The 19,259-nt window shown below is 35.2% G+C and overlaps 2 protein-coding genes across 2 annotated transcripts; one reads left to right on the forward strand and one right to left on the reverse strand.

The window, feature by feature from the left end:
- On the forward strand, positions 1-2,991 carry LOC133875081 (protein NRT1/ PTR FAMILY 2.11-like). Its single transcript, XM_062313079.1, has 4 exons — positions 1-156; positions 300-517; positions 1,045-1,604; positions 1,693-2,991. The coding sequence occupies exons 1-4, from the start codon at positions 51-53 to the stop codon at positions 2,594-2,596; spliced, it is 1,788 nt and encodes a 595-aa protein (XP_062169063.1). The 5' UTR covers positions 1-50; the 3' UTR covers positions 2,597-2,991.
- Positions 2,992-6,240: 3,249 nt separating this feature from the next.
- Positions 6,241-13,543, reverse strand: LOC133876373 (ATPase 11, plasma membrane-type). The gene is made up of 21 exons (XM_062314642.1): positions 13,178-13,543; positions 12,943-13,062; positions 12,749-12,847; positions 12,521-12,658; positions 12,198-12,332; positions 11,938-12,117; positions 11,631-11,837; positions 11,431-11,550; positions 11,204-11,323; positions 10,941-11,063; positions 10,748-10,852; positions 10,456-10,600; positions 9,800-9,964; positions 9,423-9,661; positions 9,189-9,221; positions 8,960-9,041; positions 8,214-8,374; positions 7,825-8,010; positions 7,556-7,738; positions 7,292-7,470; positions 6,241-6,607 (listed from the first exon to the last, which is right to left on the reverse strand). Exons 1-21 carry the CDS (start codon positions 13,229-13,231, stop codon positions 6,511-6,513), a joined length of 2,871 nt encoding a protein of 956 aa, XP_062170626.1. The 5' UTR covers positions 13,232-13,543; the 3' UTR covers positions 6,241-6,510.
- Between the last annotated feature and the right edge of the window lie 5,716 nt (positions 13,544-19,259).

The raw sequence follows: 19,259 nt of genomic DNA on the forward strand, positions 1-19,259 counted from the left end.
ATATATATATATAACTCATCCTACATAGCAGAGAGACAGAGAGAGAGACCATGGAGAACAATGATAGAGGAACCATGGAGGACAATGAGAAAGCTATTACAACTGATGAGACAAAAATCAACTACAGAGGATGGAAATCCATGCCATTTATCATAGGTGAGTGAGAAGGGGAGCTTGTCTTCTCCTTCATGCCCTTCTCTAGTCTTTTTCTTCTTCTTTTGTTTCTTTTTTCTTTTTCTTTTTCTCATTTGGGGTTTGTTATCCTTGCTTCTGAGTGACCCATTTGCATGGCATTTCAGGTAATGAAACTTTTGAGAAACTGGGAGCCATTGGAACCTTGGCCAACCTCTTGATCTATCTTACTGGTGTCTTCAACATGAAGAGTATTACAGCTGCAACTATCATCACCATCTTCAATGGTACCGCCAACTTTTCCACCTTGCTTGGAGCTTTCCTTTGTGACACTTACTTTGGTCGCTATAAGACTTTGGGATTTGCAACAATCGCCTCCTTTATGGTACTAATACTACTACCACCATTCACGCTCATATTTTTCATCAAGCATGCATCCAGTAAGGAATGACATTAGTGTGCATTGTGCAAACAAATTTGCTCCTAGTTTGCTTGATACAAATCACGATTGTATCATATCTTGCATCACCTGCAACCATATGAGAAATTTCAGGTCATTTAACTTCTGTCGTGATGCATCAACAGATCGATGTCTCGTAGGAATGAGATATCGAACGACCGATTCTGGACCATTATCAACAGATCTCGTTCGATGGCTCGTACGAGATATCGAACGAGCGTGTCTGGATTCTTCCTGGAGTTAGTTAGATGCGCTTGAGTTAAAGTTAGTTTTTTTTTTTTTTTTTTTTTTTTTTTTTTTGGTTCATTCAGACAAAGATATTCTCTTCTCCCATATTTCTTTCTCTCCTTCTTCTCTCCTTTCCTCTTCTCTGTTTCTCTGTTTCCGCATTCTGCAATACTGCAAAATCTGATATGATGCATCAAATGTCTGATTTGTCTATTTCTGTAAAGGGATTGCTTGCAATACAACTAACAGCGGCAATCAAGAATCTGCATCCACCCCACTGCGTATCAGGACAGAATGACACTTGCAAAGGGCCAACAGCAGGGCAAATGGCATTTCTGCTGGCTGGGTTTGGACTGCTAATAGTAGGAGCTGCTGGCATCCGGCCATGCAACTTGGCCTTTGGAGCCGACCAGTTCAACCCTGGAACAGAATCTGGGAAGAAGGGAATCAATAGCTTTTTCAATTGGTACTTCTTTACCTTTACTTTTGCCCAGCTGGTATCCTTGACACTCATTGTGTATGTGCAGTCTAATGTGAGCTGGGCTATAGGTTTAGGAATCCCAGCAATTCTAATGCTCATGTCATGTGCACTCTTTTTCGCTGGTTCAAAAATGTATGTAAAAGTGAAAGCCACAGGTAGTCCTGTGACCAGTGTGGCACAGGTCATAGCGGTTGCTACTAAGAAAAGGCAGTTAAAGCCACCAGAACATCCATGGCTTTCCCTCTTCAACTATATATCTCCTAGTTCTATCAACTCCAGGCTTCCTTACTCGGACCAATTCAGGTATCCCATTTTAAGAATTGTGCAATTGAGGATCAAATGGGCTAATTGGGTGTTAAAACTGAACTGACTAAGATGATAATGTTGGCAGATTCCTGGATAAAGCAGCAATCTTGACCCCCCAAGACCAAATAAACCCGGATGGATCAGCAACTGATCAATGGAACCTTTGCACCATGCAGCAAGTGGAAGAAGTGAAATGCTTGCTGAGAGTGATTCCTATATGGTTTGCAGCCATCATATACTATCTTGTTATTGTCCAACAGAACACATACGCAGTTTTCCAAGCCGTTCAATCTAACAGACAACTAGGAAACACCAACTTCAAGATCCCACCTGCAACATATGTTGTCTTCTTGATGCTGAGCTTGACCATATGGATACCCATCTATGACAGAATACTTGTACCATTCCTTCAAAGGCTCACAGGAAAAGAAGGAGGCATCACAATCCTCCAGAGGATGGGCATTGGCATATTTCTCGCCATAATCACAATGCTAGTATCTGCCTTGGTGGAAGAGCGTCGAAGGACCATAGCTCTAACCGAGCCAAATATGGGAATTGCAGACAGAAGAGGTGCCATTTCCTCGATGTCAGGTCTATGGTTGATTCCTCAACTCGTGGTAGCAGGACTAGTTGAAGCATTTGCTACTGTTGCCCAAGTTGAGTTCTACTACAAGCAATTCCCCGAGAACATGAGAAGCATTGGCGGGTCTTTTTTATATTGTGGCATGGGACTTTCAAGCTATTTGAGTAGTCTCCTGATATCAATAGTTCATCGAACGACAAACGGGGCTGCAAGTGGAAATTGGTTGCCGGAAGATCTTAACAAGGGAAGATTGGATTACTTTTATTACACAGTTGGTGCTCTACAGGTCTTGAACTTCTGCTACTTTCTAGTTTGCTCAAGGTGGTACAGGTACAAAGGGACTGGCGAGGACACCCTCGAAGACAACCTAGGATCAATACAATTGGAAAAAAAGACTACTGTCTGATTATCAAGTTCGTAGCTAATCACATTTATTGCAGGCTTCGTAGACTCCTATATAACTGCTATACAGCTGGATGACATGACATTGTTATTGCTGATTCAAGAGTTGATTTTTACTGCCACGCTATCCAGTTATACGACAGTTTTACAGGAGTCTACTAAATAGAATAAGTCATTGCAAACTACATGAGCCCTTATACGGCCTTAGTTTATAGACTATATAAAATAATATGTTCCGTTGGCATTTGGAGGCAGCATGTTGTTGCATTATGTAAGAAGTAGGAACTTTGTTGAAGAGATAGCTTACATGGGTAAAGCTGCTAAAGCAGGATGTGTAATATAGATGGGAAAACATGGCAAATGCATCTCTTTCTTATAAAAACATAATTAGCGATGATATGTCTTTTTCTTACAAAAACCTAATCACCATACCCCAATAAAATTATGTTAACTTTCCTCAGTAGCTTCTGCTTCTTCTGCCTATACGAAAAATAAGGAAATATGGTGGAAGAGGGAGAGGAGTGGGGGATAGAGGTAACTAATATCACCATATGCACTGCCTCTAAAGGTCTGAGACTATCACCAGAACAGGAAACGAGGTTTGCTTCTCATACAAATTTATTTTGGGTGAGTGGCCATTACAATGCTTTAAAATAAAGCTACAAATTAATCCTAATACCAATTGATCCTTGCATAACACTACCTGATTTGAACGTGCAGAAAATACAAACAATCGGCACTGATAAAAAAAAAAAAAAAATTTACACGTTTCTAAATATAAAGACTAAAAAGAAAATCTAATCTTGACAGCAATCTAACCATAGCGTTAGAGGGGATCCTCAAAAGAGAATGCAATCAGGAAAGCTGCTAGCGAAGCTAGTTGTAGCAGCCCATGATGGACGGTGTAGGTATCAAAAAAAAAAAAAAAACTCATTATAACTTAGCCCGGTTGGGGAGACTAAGAGGTATTTATACAATGGCGGAGGAGACGCCATTTGATGTGATAAGGCATAGAATCACCAAAATCGAATATTTTTAAGGTCCAGAATCTAAATTCATATCTGATATTTTTGGTAGAGCAAAAAGGCTCTACAAAAAAGAGTCAGATGTGTTGGGATGGAGGAGATCTTTAGCAAAAGATCAAAAGTAGCGGCAAGTGGGGTGCACTAACTAGTGAGGGGACCGGTGGATGGTTGAGTGGCGACAAGCAATGGTGGAGGCACACATAGGTGGTGAAGATTGTGAGTTTTCAATAGATCTATCCTGTAATGACCTCAAAGAAAAGACTAGAAAAGATAAAGAAGAAGAAGAAAAAAATAGATATAGAGAAGAGGAGTACATAATGAAAGAAAAGAAAATTAAATAGAAAAATAAAGACAAAGCTGAGTAAAAAGAGAAAGTAGAGACACGAAAGATTTTACGTAGTTCGGTCTATGACATACGTCCATAGGATAAGCCCAAATGGCTACATTGTTGCTCTTATTCTTTAATAGAAACTGTGCAATAAAATAGCATATTTATAATTGAATGAGACCATGAATATAATAATTACATAATCAACATATAACCTATGAGAATTAGAAGAGTTACATAGTCAAGAGGTGGGCTTCCTGCATGTCCTACAACTTGCTCGGACAGGGGGGCCATCAAGCCACTCTCATAGCCCTTTGCTCGATTCTAAGGGCGGGAAAAATTTCAGGACCCCACTTATAGGGGATCTCCATCCGATGAAACGTGAGCATGGGAAATGGAGCGAGACCATAAACAATTGAGACTAGGCTTTGTCAATGTCACAGATATTATTGCATAGAGAAGTATATCACTAAGAGAAATGCTGAACTTTCAACTGCAAGTGAACATTAAGAATTGAGCTCAGCAAAAGAACCATATCAGGAAAGTTTCTGGGAAACGTCCAAAAGAAAGGCCAAGAGGAAAAGCATGATACGTCTTTCAATTCATTCCTTTTTAGAAACAACCAAAGTTTAATGTCATTTCATGCAATAAATCATTAGACCATCTACTCATTCCTTGTCCAAATTCTAAAAGTTGCTTAAAAAGTAGTTTTAATACATACAAATATTTGTGAAACAAAAGTACGTATGTTTTATAATAAAAAATTAAAAAAATAAATAAATAAAAAATTAGAGAAAAACTCTTTGACTTTTTTTCTCTGAAAAAACCTAAAATTGTGTTTTGGAAAAAGCTTTAAAAATTATGTTTTTTTTCTAAAAAAACTCTTTCAAGCTTTCTATAGACAAATACTCTATTTTCCAACACAATTTCAAACAGGCTCTAAACCCATCTCACAAAGCTCAAAACCAACTCCAACAATAAGTGAAACTACAACACTTCCTGTAATTTTTTCGAGGACACATATTTTCTCCAAACTGTGTTGAAAAAACTTCCTTCAACCTAGTCTATAAAAAATGACATGTGAGATGCACATATTTTTTTAATAAAATTTCTTTTAACTTTGTTTTCGCTTCTTAAAAAACGTGTGTTTTTCACATGATCAAGAAACACTTGGCATTTTTATAAAATAGGTTAAAAGTTCTTCCACCCCAATTTGGAAAGGAATAGGATCATCTCCTTTGGAAGGGAATAGGAGAGGCATTTCACTTGAAATGGAGAGAAGCCGGTCCCTTGTTTTACAAGCGACAAAATTCTCCAAAATATTAAAATGACAATTATGCTCCTTTTTAAAATTTGAACCATTGAAAAAATTATAGGAAATGTTCCGTAATTTTTTTTTTTATTATTATAGCACCTTAACCAAATCATTTTCAAGCCCCAATTTTTAAAGCCAAACTTGTTAAAATTATAGATATATTGTAATAACTATTAAATTCAGAATAATTTAAAACTTGGAGAACTAATGAGTTCAATACTAAAGACACACAGGAGAAGATAAACCATCCTCCAGTGGAGTAAAAGGAGACGAAACTTCTTTTCCTAATCCTTCATATAAAAGAAGAGATGAGAAGAATAAAAAATTGGTTGATGGAACTTATCTTGATCTTATAAATATTATTTTTAAAGATCAGATAAAAGTAATAGATGACTAGACTCAATCTTTGTCCACATAGTAAACAACTATAAAAATTCTTGGACAGAAGAAAATTTTCTGAACTATCTTTAAGAAAAGATATCTTAAATTGAGAAGATATCTTAAGATATTTTGCTGATATTATCATAGATACTAGCACTACAATCAGTAGTTGCAGATTTCCTCATCAAGAAGATGAATGGAAAAAATTTGCAAGAATGACTTTTTGTGTCCAAGAAAGTGATAAGCTCTTGTACAATGTTATTGTAGCAGTAAAAAAGAGTCACAGTGCTAATGCACTGACATCAAATTCATGCATCAATGCCAAACTAGCTATTCAAAAGGTTGACCCCTGAACTGCTCAGGGACAACCACGTGTACATAAAACATCTTTTTACATAGATGTACATATAATCACCACTTTCTTTTTTGAAAAATAACTGCAATGGTAAGCAGCCAAGCAGCTAAAACTTCAAGGTCCCCAGTTAATTATTATCCAACTAGCAAGAGTTTGCAAGTGACAGCAGGATAAAGATCAAAAGGACAAACCTTTTTTTTTTTTTCTTATTTTGAAGAAGCGAATCAAAAAGGACAAACCTTACTGATATGAACACAATATGACATTTGATACTATAAGCGTTCATGGGCACCACAAGAGTTTATCTGAGAGGTGTCCAAAAACACAAGGGAAAAAGGGTAGATAAGAGCTGACCACAGCATCTATAACTGCTGAAAATGGACATTATAGTATATCACATATTAAAAAGATTGTTTGGAGATAAACTCAACGGCATGTTGATTACATGCCTTTACTCTCAGCGGTAGTAGGAGCATCTTCAAGAAGTATTGGGCAAGATAATTAATGCTCTCCCTCAGACTGTGTAGGCTTGCTGAATTGTGTCAATGTCAAGGCCCTTGAGTCTCACCACTGATTCCACGTGACCTTTCAGTGTATGGAGTTCTCTCAACCTGCAAGAGGCCATGAACCAACATTATCAAAAACATGGCATATCCAAAACCAAAGCAGAAGACATCAAATTTATATCTAACTTGCTGTGCTGTTGGCAGTGTTGGGGGTGTTTTCTATTAGTCGTGGTAGGTCTCAAGGGGTTATGTGGGGGGGGGGGGGGGGGGGGGGGGGGGGGGGGTGGGTTCGCTGTGGGTGTTGTTTCTGGTTTTTAGGGGGTCTTTGTTTCCTTTTTGTTTTCCTCTTTTTAGGCGTTCATTTTGTATATCCTCTATGTACTTAGGGGCACCTCATACCTTTTTTTTAATAAAATTTGACATTACTTATAAAAAAATAATTATATCTAACTTGTCCAGAGGAAGTAAAAACTTTACAAACCCTCCGGCAAACTCACATAACACAAAAACTATAGTAATAACTGGCTTGACCAAACAGAACTAACAAATTTTTTTAATATAGCGGGAAAAAAATAAATAAATAATAACTCATTGAATATTTTGCAGTTCTGTAGGAATAATTTCAAAACAATGTCCGTCACCCTCTAATATAATTATGCAGTATGACTCTTGGTTAAATTCATGCAAATCTAATTATCAACAGAAGGATATCATGGTAATAAGATAGGAAATTCTAATATGCTTCATGTGTCAAGTTGAAACAACCAATTAACTAGGATCACCGCCTACCTCGCAATTTCAGCTCTTCTTTTGGCTTCTTCAGCCATTTGATTGAGTTCTGTGAAATGTGCTCGCTCAGTAAACATCTTGGTGTCGGGTGGCTGCAACCCATGCAAAGTTCTCTGTGCATGTGCCCATTGAAGCTCACGTTGTTCCTTCCCGAAGTCCTTTTGTCTTGTGAAAGCAATCTGCATGACAAAGAAATCAATCAAAAACAGCTAATAACAAAGATACTACTAAATAAAGAGCTCCAGGAACCAGTGCCATTCATACCCTCTGCTCAATAACAAGATCCCAAGCCCTCCCACTTAAAGCATAGCGTATGAGGAATTTTATGACATCAAGTGGGAAGTAGAATATTAAGTTATACAGCCAGATCACGCCAGCCCAACCCCATCCAATTCCTTCAATCGCAGCAAAGCTCCAGCTTGCATAGACTGCAATCAAAGTGGCAATCTGCTTGCAGTGAAAGATTAAGGATCAATTATCCTCTTATCAAACAGCAAAGAACCCAAGATGAAATGAGCAGGTAGTTGGCTCACCAGCTGAGCAATAATGAAAGCTACCACAAGCAATAACCCAGGACGCTCAACAAAGGACCAACTTCGAGATCGTGTCACAAATATGAGGGCCTGACTAACGGTGCTCACTTGCAGATATATTGCTGAAGCAAGCTTTCGGAAGTCATCATGAGCTGTTTTCTCAAGGGATGACACCCCAAATGTTCGCTGAAAAAGTAACAGGCACAATATCAATTAGTATGTCATGACGATCACAAAGTAACCAAAAGAAGCGCCAGAACAAATACATGGGCATAAAAACACAATTCAGATGCACACAAATAAGCAACCGAAAATAAAATTTTAAACATATTCTCATCACAAGGGTCAACCAAGGCCTGCTGCTTACAACTGAAGGTGGGCCATCTTACCGGGAAGAAGTTTGTCTTATATGCAGCCCAGAAAAATATGACTGTCATCATTGCCAAGTAACTACCGAGAACAATGCCAGTTGTAAAAATCTCAGCTAGCTTCCAACTATCTGGCAAAGGAGATGGTTTCACCCTATCTTTGGATATTGTCATGATAGTACCTAAAATGTCAAAATGCTAGTAAGTAACAAAACTCATGAGAAGTTGTAACCAGCATAAAAACAATAGATAGAGATGATATGTTAGAGCAAGAGAATATACAAAATTTAGAAGAGCATTTAATCAATTAGCACAGAAGACGAGTTTTCACTACCATGACAATCAATTTACAACAGTAACACCAACAGAAAGTGTTGCACAAAGAAATATGGAGCTGACAAGAGATAGAACTTGTGATATCTATTTGGTAAAATTTCAATTCTTACTAAACAAGATAGCTAGCTGCCTATTTTTGAGTTATTTAGTTCAAGAGTAACTCTAGATACTATATTTTTATCCTATAATTGTCCAACAATGTTGACGTGGCACTCCAAATCAACCATTTGATCTTTTTTTTTATTTAACAAGGATTAGTTTGAGAGTGTCACGTCAACCTTGTTGGATGAATGGTGGATAGAATTATAGTATTTATCATTTAGTTAAATATTTAGTGTCTCATATGTCATTATAAGTGCATGCACTGCACACAACGCACAAATGCAGAGCGAGAGAGAGCAGATATTTTGCTTGACAAAAGAAACCCATACCATCATTGAGAATGGCAATGATAAGCACCATAAAAGGTGGAAAGTCAAACTCCCATATGAGCGCGAGCAACATGAAGCCAAGCTGTTACCATATCAAAGAAGCAGAACACATTCAGAGTGGAAAGTAACTGATTAAACTTTCTCGCGCAATAAATAAACAAAAGAATTGCAAAAACTGCACATAGAAGATGCCACCTATGCTATAAAAATCAAAGAACACTTAGCTTACCACAATACGGATTGTAATGGAAACTGCATAAATCTGCCAAACATGAGACAAAATTTAGTAAATTGATAAGAATTATTACAACTGTTATCAAAATAAATTTCATATAAATTATTATGAGAACTGCCTTCAAAATATTGAAAAAAAAAAAAAAAAAACAACACTGATAATAACTCTATGTTGACAATCAATGTAAAATTATAAACATAATACAGTGAAGTTGAAACCAATGCTTACGGTGTAATTTTTCATCCTCTGGAAGATTGCCCGACTGGTCAAAACAGCACTAATAATAACACTAAGACCAGGTTCTGTAAGAACAATGTCAGAAGCACTACGAGCTGCATCTGTTGCATCAGCAACTGCTATCCCAATGTCAGCTTTTTTGAGGGCAGGAGCATCATTCACTCCATCACCAGTCATGCCACAGATATGTTTCCTAGCTTGCAAGCGCTTTACAATTTCATATTTGTGCTCTGAATCAAGCAAAACGATATAAGCAAGGACAACATAAAGTTATGTTTGAGAACCAAGAGTGACAATTAAAATTGTTCGACACAAGGCATATAATTCAAATTAAAAAATCAAAAAATCAAAAATCGATTAAAACATACCAGGGAAAACACCAGCAAAGCCATCAGCTTTCTCTATCAGCTCATCAATCGGTAAAGATGCAATAGACTCGTCCTTATTCTGTCCTAGCAAAGCAGATGAAGGATACATGTTAGTACCCATTCCCAGCCTACGTCCAGTTTCCTTTCCTATTGCAAGTTGATCGCCTGAAAGAAAACACAAGGGTCATCAACACAAGAAAACTACTAAAAAAAGTATTACTATATCTTGAACTGGGAGGGTGGCAAAAAGGTTCAGAAAACAAGCGATACAAGAGAAATATTGGGAAAGCTGATTGATAACATTACAAATGTAGAAAACCAAAGTCCTTTTCCAACCCATTTCAGTTAATTAAAGGACAATAACAAATATGGTATCATAGCTCACACACAATGCTCTCCTCACTCACCAGAACCAGTGGGTGTGGTCAAGCAAGCTTCGAACTTGTAGGTCGAATTTTGGGCAGAGTCCAAATATTGAAACTCAACCCATATTCAGAACCAGATTAAATGACGTCATGCGACTCTGAATTCTAAAAGGGTTCCCTCATGCCCAATAGCTTTTTATTATGCTTTTAAATTATTCCGGGCAGAGATGACGTAGCTACTCAACTACCAAGCTAAAAGCATGCTGGTTTTCAACTGCCAATAAAACATACCTGTAATCATTTTCACATTCACTCCAAGATTTAAAGCCCTTCTTATTGTCTCCGCACTGTCATGCCTAGGTGGGTCAAAGAGAGGCATTAGACCAATGAACTGCCACGGGCCTCCAGCACTCTCTTTCCTTCCTTCTGGAACTTCCTGCATAAAATGGATAAATGGATGCAATATTCCAATATAAGGAGTGTTGGTAGTGAAAAAGTAAATATAGCATAACAACAAAACAATGATAACCATCTTGTGTAATTTCCATAGTACTATAAAAGAGAAAAGCAGAAATCCTGTTACCTGGTATGCCACAGCAAGAGATCGTAAGCCTCTCTCAGCAAACTTATCGATCACAGCATGAACTCTACGCTCAATGTCTGACTTATTATGGGCAAGGTTTAGAATCTGAAATTCATTTTGCAGACAGGAAATTCCGATGAAATAGTGATAAACAAAGACCACCACATAGATAAAGGTAGGGAGGACAGCTTACCTGTTCCGGTGCACCTTTGCTGACTCTGTGCATTTTACCATCACGGTCAATATAAGTCAATGCCGTTCGCTTATCCGTGGGATTAAAAGGGAGGAAGTGTAATTCTTGAATGCCAGCACGTGCCTTTTGGTGGCAAGAAAGGAAAAAGAAGAAAAATGGAAGCAGATAAAAAATCCTTATTTCAATCCAATAATCAAATGAAGCATGAGGAACTGCATAACTATCACAAAAGAAAGGAATAATCCTGATATCAATTAATTTACCTCCTTTGGATCAGCCAACATCCCAACTATAGCAGTATCTATTGCATCTTGATTCTCCACTCTAGAGGCTTGAGCTGCCATCAGAACTACAGTATCTGCATCTACTCCTTTCGCAAAAACCTGAAGAGTTAAATTCAGGCATGCATTTTAAAACAAGGATTTTTTACGTTCTTTTTGCAGGAAGAGATACACCTGTAACGAACAAGCAGCAGCATCTACTAACTGACCTCAATAAGAGCCTTGTCAACAGTAAGCTTATTCAATGTCAAAGTTCCAGTCTTGTCACTGCAAAGCACGTCCATGCCTGCCATCTCTTCAATTGCTGTCATCCTCTTTGTGATAGCTCCCTGTCAATATTTTTACCATATACCATTACATACCATAAACAAATACCACTCAAATTGAGATCTAGAGGAACCCAACCAACCTGCTGAGCTAACCTATGAGAACCAATAGCCATTGTCACTGACAGAACTGTAGGCATGGCGATTGGAATTCCTCCAATGAGAAGCACAAGAAGATTGTCAATTCCAGGGCGGTACCTCCGGTCTTGAATGGGATACATAACAACAATTTCTATAAGCATCCCCACGGCAATTGAACATATACAGAAGTTCCCAATTGCAGTCAAGACCTACAAAACGACATAACACAAAAACTAAATTCGAAATAAGAATCATGAAAGGCACAGCATAGTACTTAAGAATTAAAATAGAGTATATCAATCTGCCTGCCTTTTGGAAGTGGCCCACTTGGTTGGTGGTATCAACAAGATGAGCAGCCTTCCCAAAGAATGTATGGACACCGGTGGCAATGACCACTGCTTCAATTTCTCCCTGTTTGCAAGTTGAACCAGAGTAAACGCCATCTCCAGGGCCTTTCGTGACAGGAAGGGACTCACCGGTAAGTGCAGACTGTGAAGCCCAACACGGAAAGTCAACTTTAATATAAAATATAAATATTGTATGCAAAACACTGAGAGTAGGAGACCAACCTGGTCAATTTTCAACGGATCTCCTTCAAGAAGACGAGCATCAGCCGGTATAATATCTCCAAGTTTAATACTGACGATATCACCGGGAACCAGAACCGCAGCATCATGCTCACCCCATCTTCCATCTCGAAGAACCTTTTTTATAACAAATTCATCAGAATTGAAACCAAAATAAGAATTTCAGATGTTTCAGCATTACCCAAATAGAAACAAAATGATAACTCCCCAAATTCTAATCACTCTTAAATAAACATCTAATAAATAAGACCAGTCTCGCAAACCAAATTTAAATATCACTAATTTGCAACAGAAGAATCTGATACCTTGGCTTTTGGAGCGAGACGAGCCATGAGAGCGGCCGCGGCATTACCCGCATTGTTTTCCTCAATGAAACTAATTGTCGAGTTGATGACAAGTAGGACTATAATGCCCACGAAGTCTTGCCAGTCCGGGGGCTTTCCCTGCAGAAATTTAACGCGTGCTATTTAAAAACGCGAGCCAGGAATTCTCAAAGACGTAGCAACAAGGAACCAGAAAAGCTGAGTACTCACTCCTCCATTCGCAAGCGCAATCGCCATGATAGCAGCAGCTTCCATCACCCAAGACAGAGGGTTCCACATGAATCCCAAAAACTTCAAGAACTTGCTCTCCTGAAAAACACCCAGAAGACAAGATTTTGAGAAAAATAAAAGGGCCAACTTCTGAATTAACCAAAGAACAAGAAAGTATGGGCATGAAACAGTGCCTTTTTCTCTTCAAGCTTGTTGTGCCCGAAAATGGTCAGCCTCTCCTCTGCAGCCTCCGTAGTGAGACCCTCTTTGCTACATCTCAGATTCTCAAACACTTCCTCAATGGGAATGTTTTCCTACACTCACAAAGTCCAAAACTTTAAACCCAAAGAACCATTTCCACAAACAAAAAGCATAGAACAAACAAAATTAGCAACCAAAAAAATGTTTCGAGCTGTTCAGATCTATTACCAAATCCACAGCTTCCTTCAACACAGCCTCCAAAACTTCAGGCTTGTCCTCCATCTCTTCCTTTCTCTCTAACACAGTCTCACACTCTTAACTTTCTCTCACAACAGAACCATTCACAGATCAGAACCCGTCAAACAGCCACCATGAAGTGCAGAAAAAAAAAAAAAAAACCAGAAACCAGCCAATACCCAGTTGAAAAACCTGGTTTTGAACCCAAATTCTGGCTGAGAGACCAAAATGAGAACACCCCACAACACTAAATCTGCAGGAAAACCAGGAAAAGGACCGCTTACGGAGCACTCGGAGTAGTTGCAAGCCAATAACAGTCGCAACCTTTTCTACTCACTTTGAGCAAATATCAAATAAGCCCCCCATGGAAAAACCTCTTTTTATTTACTTTAGTAACCCCAAGTTTGCAATGCTGCACCTGTACCTTTCAGCGATTTCGTGCTTGTACCTCACTACCCTGTCCCTTCAAAAATTTAAAAATTTTAAAAAAAAAAAAATTAAGATTTTTTTCCTCAAAACAATATCTTTTTTAATTCAGTTAGGTAGAATATCTGATTTCCATATATTTCTAATAAGATTTTCATATCTATTATCAAAAATACACATAAAAAAAAAAATTAAAAAAAATCACTTACTTTAAAGCAAATGTGAATTTTATATACTGATTTAAATAAAATTGTGTCTTTTTTTTTAACCAAACATGCCACATTGCAAGTAGAATTGTAGAAAAATTTATTATACCCGCTTACTTTTGCTATGGGAAAGAGAAAAGCAAAGTATTTTTGGTTCACCAAACACATTTCACCCGACACGCCGCCCTCCAATTAGAGAGTTTGTTCTTGTTATAAACGAGTAGAAAAAGACAAAAAGACAGCTTACCATTTTTCTTACTAGGTTCAAGTACGAGATAAATGCATCACTAGTCTTTAAAATTAGTCTAAATTATAAATCATTTTATGTGATACAAAAAGTTCATGAAAAATTCTTGTGGTAAACTATAATTACGAATCACTCCCTAGACCTGTTTTTCGTCCACCAAGTTAACAGAATCCGTTAGTTTACCACGTCATATAAATAGTGAGATAACCTCTAAATATCATTTGTATTGTAATCTATTATCGGACTTTGTTTACTTGGTGGACGAAAAACAAGTTCAGTGAATGATTTGTAATTATAGTACCACAAGGACCAATGGTACAATTATCCCTTAAAGTATACACAAAACTATTCAAGCTACTGATTCGAATTCTCAACAACTGTAAAAGAGTCTTTATAGACCTTACTTATCCGAACATAGAGTGAGTTGTTTGAACAAGCGAATTCTATAAAGACTTTTTCATATTGACTTGTTGAAAGTCTCTATTCCGGTGCAACCCCAACCTAAATGCATGCTACCATTTTAGCTCCCACCCTCTAGAGTGTGACACCAAATCGTCACCTATTCTTCTTTTATCGTAGGCCTTTCTTGCAAGTGTTCGATTCCCTAACATAAACAATGTACTTCTTTGTAATTTCCAATTTAGGATTTCCACATATTTTGTGTGCTGCCATTGTCAACATTATTTTACACACTTCATTACAAGTGTATGTTACATGGTGTGCTTCTCCATGACTATTGCAAATATTAATTCTAACATAAAGATCTAAACTATATATTATATAAGATTTACATTAAATCGTGCACTTAAGACTCATATATATGAGTCGATTTATATTTTATACATACAATATTTAAGCCTTCTTCACGAGAGCTTCGTTATTGCTGTTTCCAATTAAAGGTGGACAAAGTGTTCCTCTTAATTGGGTTTGAGAAATTTTATCTAATTCAGTTTATTAAATTTATATGTGTCTAAATTATATGTGAAAATCACATACTCTATCAAAAATGCATTTATATGTAAAAATTACATGCATTATAAACAAGTGTTAATCTAATAGATTAAAAGGAAATTTATTCAAATTTGAAAGAAAACGTCGTCAATTAGATATTATGATTCAAAATAGCTACAGTAAATAAATAAATAAATAAAACTTCATTGTTGTCTCTTAAAAAAATCAATCCATTAAATCTATACGCAATAAGTACTGGCAGGAACGGAACCATAATATCAGCAAATAGAGGACAAAAGTAAAACAAAAACTTTTTTATGAGATAAAAACAAAATTTAAAGAGTTTATTCCATAAAAATTTAAAATTTTGAGTTTTTTTTAAAATCACTACTTGTCTCAAAAGTTTAAATTAATAAAAAAGATATAAATTTAATTATTTAATTAATATTTTAACACTCTCCCTCATGTATAGGCACAAACTCCTTTTTAATAGCCGATACCTAACACGTAAATATTTAATTAAAATTGAAAGTAAATAAAAAGGACAGTATTTGAATTCAGGACCTTTGCTTTGATATTATATTAAATCATTATTTGCTATAAAAGTTTAAGCAGATAGAAATAAGTAAATTTAATTATTTAATTAATATTTTAATATTTTTAAATAAATTATTAATAAATAACCAAAATAAAAAAACTTTTAAAAATATAAAAACAAAAAAAAAATTGTTATGTTACGTCATAATATCTTTTAAAAGTAAAAATAAAATAATAAAAATATATACTTCACCGATCTAACCCTGCCTTCTGACAAGTCTATTTACACATTAGAACAAAGAAAAAGAAACGGGCTTGTTTGTCGAGGAACAATACATTACAGTACTGTTTATGTACCATTTTTTTCATTTTTTTATATTTTTTACTACTAATCAACATCAAAACATTCCCACTTTTTTATATCACATCAATAATTTTTTATTATTATTCAAATAAAAAAATTCACTACAATACAAATTTTTTTTACTTTTTTATACAAATTCTTTTTATTTTATATCACATCATCACTTTTTACTAATTTCAAAAATTAACAACCCACTACTCTGTTCTGTTTTGTTCTGTAATGTCACTTACCAAAAAAGCCCGTATTCTCATAATTAAAAATTCAAAGAAAGAAGAATTATTGCATACTGCGAAAAGGTGTGGAGCCAGAAGCATAGTTGGGAGGGCAGGAGTGAATTAGACATCAAGTAAATATTATTTTAATTACCTTTTCTTTCTTTTTTTCTTTTTCTTTTTTTTTTTTTTTTTTTTTTTTTTATAGATTGGGCAATTACCTTTTCATTTGAAGCAAGTAAATGTCATTTTATTTATTTATTTATTAATAAAGGGCATCTTTGAACTCGATTCAACTTCGGGGTTCCAAAAGTCATGAGAGTCAGTGATGGTTCTGCTTTTCGCTGTTATCGCCTTTCTTTCCGACAACCTTTTTGTCTTTTTTTTGTTTGTTTGATTTCCAATTTTCGATGGTATTTTAGCTCTTTTTTTATTATTATTATTATTGCTAGCTCTTTTTATATTGTTATATTCATTTCTTCTATCGAAAAGCTGATGCCCATTAATGAATAATGACTGAATTTGCGAGAGCTTGGTCATTTAATTTTAGATTTATATTGATAAAAATTATATTCATTATCTATGCACTAGAATTCACAATACCTATGGAATAAAGTTTTCTTCTAAATCGTGTTATAAGATTTTTTTTTTATTTTTAATTCAGTTTATTAATATATGTATAAAATATATGTAATTTTTAGATGCATTTAAAAAATACAAGTGAGAATTATATGCGTTAAATCACTTGTCTCAAAAGCTTAAGTTAATGGGAATAACTAAATTTAATCATATAATCAATACTTTAACATTCCCCATCACGTATAGGCTTCAACTCTCCTTTAATATGTAAGGCTCAACACGTTGAATATTTAATTGAAATGAGAAGTAACGAAAGAGACAGGGTTTGAAACTCAAGACCTCTGCTATAATATCGTATTAAATCACCATTTGTCCCAAAAATTTAAGCTGGTAAAAATAGGTAAATTTAATCATTTAATCAATACTTTAACAATATGCTCTATTAAAAATTCACGTGATTAAATACATGTCAATTTAATATACTGTGTTGAAAAAAATTATTTCCATCAAATTTAGCGAAAAACGTTATTGCTATTAGATTATATATTTTTCATATTAAATTGATACTCAAATATTTTATATTTAGGTTTAATATGATTATCATACTCGTAATTTTTTTTTTTTTTTTTGAAGTGGATTATCGTACTCTTATTCTCTCACCTTTCTTATAAATAGAGATATTTATATTATAAAAATTATTCAAGTTTTTTTTGTTTGTGAAAATATGATTAAATTTAATCAAAGTACAATGTAGTCAAGGCAATTCACAGTGGTAGATGTAAATTTTTAATACAGAACTGCCCCATATTATTATTTTTCCCCTTTTCCTCTACATATTTTATATTCCTTGAACAATAATATACTGTAAGGTGTTTCCATATATTACCCTATCACCATAGTGGATAATTCCCCCATTTTTTTTAATCGTTTTCTTTTTCTTTTTCTTTTTGAATTGACTATTCATTTTAACGAGGCATTCCATCGTCGATAGGACCACGATCCTCGTGACATTAGAGCATTTGTAATAGCCTCATTAAAATTGGTTTTTAGTTATTTTGACGAAGTAAATTATTAAAAATTTAAAATTTAAAATAATAATAATAATAATAAACTCTCCCCTATAGCCTTACAAAAATTGTGACTTTTGATTGGTGAGTAAAGCATTTTTCACTCACCAAAAGAATAAAAAATAATAAAATTTATCTCTCTTTTTTTTTTTTCTTTTTTCACACTCAAAGCAAACATTCATTTCTTTTTCCTTTTTTTATTCCTTATCCGAACGCTTATTTATACAGAAAGCGTATGACTTTTTTTTTTTTTTTTTTAAAGTCCAAACAAAACAAATTTTAAAAATATGACCGTTAAGATATATATGACTATTAGGATAAGACAAATTTTTAAAAGAGAACGCCTTTAACCGTTAAGATATATACTGCCGCACAGGTATTCGCCGCCGCCACCGCCATCATTGAGAATAGATGTATCATGATCGCGTCCGCCACTACTTGACACGACGATTCACATGACTGGGCCACACCGGGGAGGGACAAAGACAACGAGTTTGGAGGGTCCGAAGCTGACGATCTCATCATTTTCATGGGGGGCACGACGCCACCGGTCCTCGCCAACAATCAGCACACATGGGATGAAGAGGACAAAATTGGAATGCTGGAATAATCGCTCAAATCGGACCTGGATGGACTACTTGGGGTCAAATAAATTCGTACACTTGAACTCGACCCGGCATTGTCAGAGCTCTTCAACGGCTGCTGATGAGTGAAATTCCCATCAAGGAATTGCCAAAGGATTGTTGAAATGAGGGGTTTAATTTCGTCGTTATTTAATTTGTTTGAAAGGATATGGTGTTTTCATGTTTATTGTATTTTTTTTTATTTTTAATAACTTGTCCACTTATAATTAGTTGCTGTAAAATGAAGCGTTTACAGCCTATTCTTACAGAATGTATTATCTTTTAAAAAATATGACTGTTATAATAAGATAAATATTCATAAATATGATTGTTAAGAAAAGACAAACATTCAAAAATATAAACGTTAGAGAAATAATAAATAAATCTTTGAAAAAAAATATTTGAATAAAATAGTGAAAAAAGATAGCTAAAATGGTGAGACTGCTTTAAAAATGTGAATATTAAAAAAATAGTGAAAAGTAATGTTTAATTATTTTGAGTAGTAAAATTTAAGAATAATGATTCACTGCCACCTAAAGATACAACTTTTCACCACCTTGTCTATGTGGCAAGGTGGTCTCCCACTACTTTTTGAACTTTTTTATTTTTTAAAAATAAATTAAGGCGGGGGACCACCTTGCCACATATGCAAGATGGTGAAAAGTTGTATATTTAGGTGGTAGTGAATCATTACTCAAAATTTAAATAGTTTACTAGAAAATTAGGAATGCTCTTAAGCACACTTTATAATATATATATTTTTTTAATTTTATTATTCTAAGCTTGGGCAAATGGTCATTATTGCTTAATTCATCATTCCCACTTGCCATCTATACCAAAAGAGGAAAAAAAAATAATAGT

The sequence above is a fragment of the Alnus glutinosa genome, chromosome 8 (genome assembly GCF_958979055.1).
Source record: "Alnus glutinosa chromosome 8, dhAlnGlut1.1, whole genome shotgun sequence".
NCBI classification, from domain to species: Eukaryota; Viridiplantae; Streptophyta; class Magnoliopsida; order Fagales; family Betulaceae; genus Alnus; species Alnus glutinosa.

What these genes read in the sequence shown, in the direction of transcription:
- LOC133875081 (XM_062313079.1), top strand. Translation starts at nt 51, where the DNA reads ATGGAGAACAATGATAGAGGAACCATGGAGGACAATGAGAAAGCTATT. An exon ending in CAACAATCGCCTCCTTTATG is followed by an intron (nt 518 to 1,044) that starts GTACTAATACTA and finishes ATTTCTGTAAAG; the next exon opens with GGATTGCTTGCAATACAACT. An exon ending in CCTTACTCGGACCAATTCAG is followed by an intron (nt 1,605 to 1,692) that starts GTATCCCATTTT and finishes TAATGTTGGCAG; the next exon opens with ATTCCTGGATAAAGCAGCAA.
- LOC133876373 (XM_062314642.1), bottom strand. Translation starts at nt 13,231, where the DNA reads ATGGAGGACAAGCCTGAAGTTTTGGAGGCTGTGTTGAAGGAAGCTGTG. An exon ending in TTGACAAGGCTCTTATTGAG is followed by an intron (nt 11,324 to 11,430) that starts GTCAGTTAGTAG and finishes TTAACTCTTCAG; the next exon opens with GTTTTTGCGAAAGGAGTAGA. An exon ending in GAATGTGAAAATGATTACAG is followed by an intron (nt 9,965 to 10,455) that starts GTATGTTTTATT and finishes GTTTTCTTTCAG; the next exon opens with GCGATCAACTTGCAATAGGA.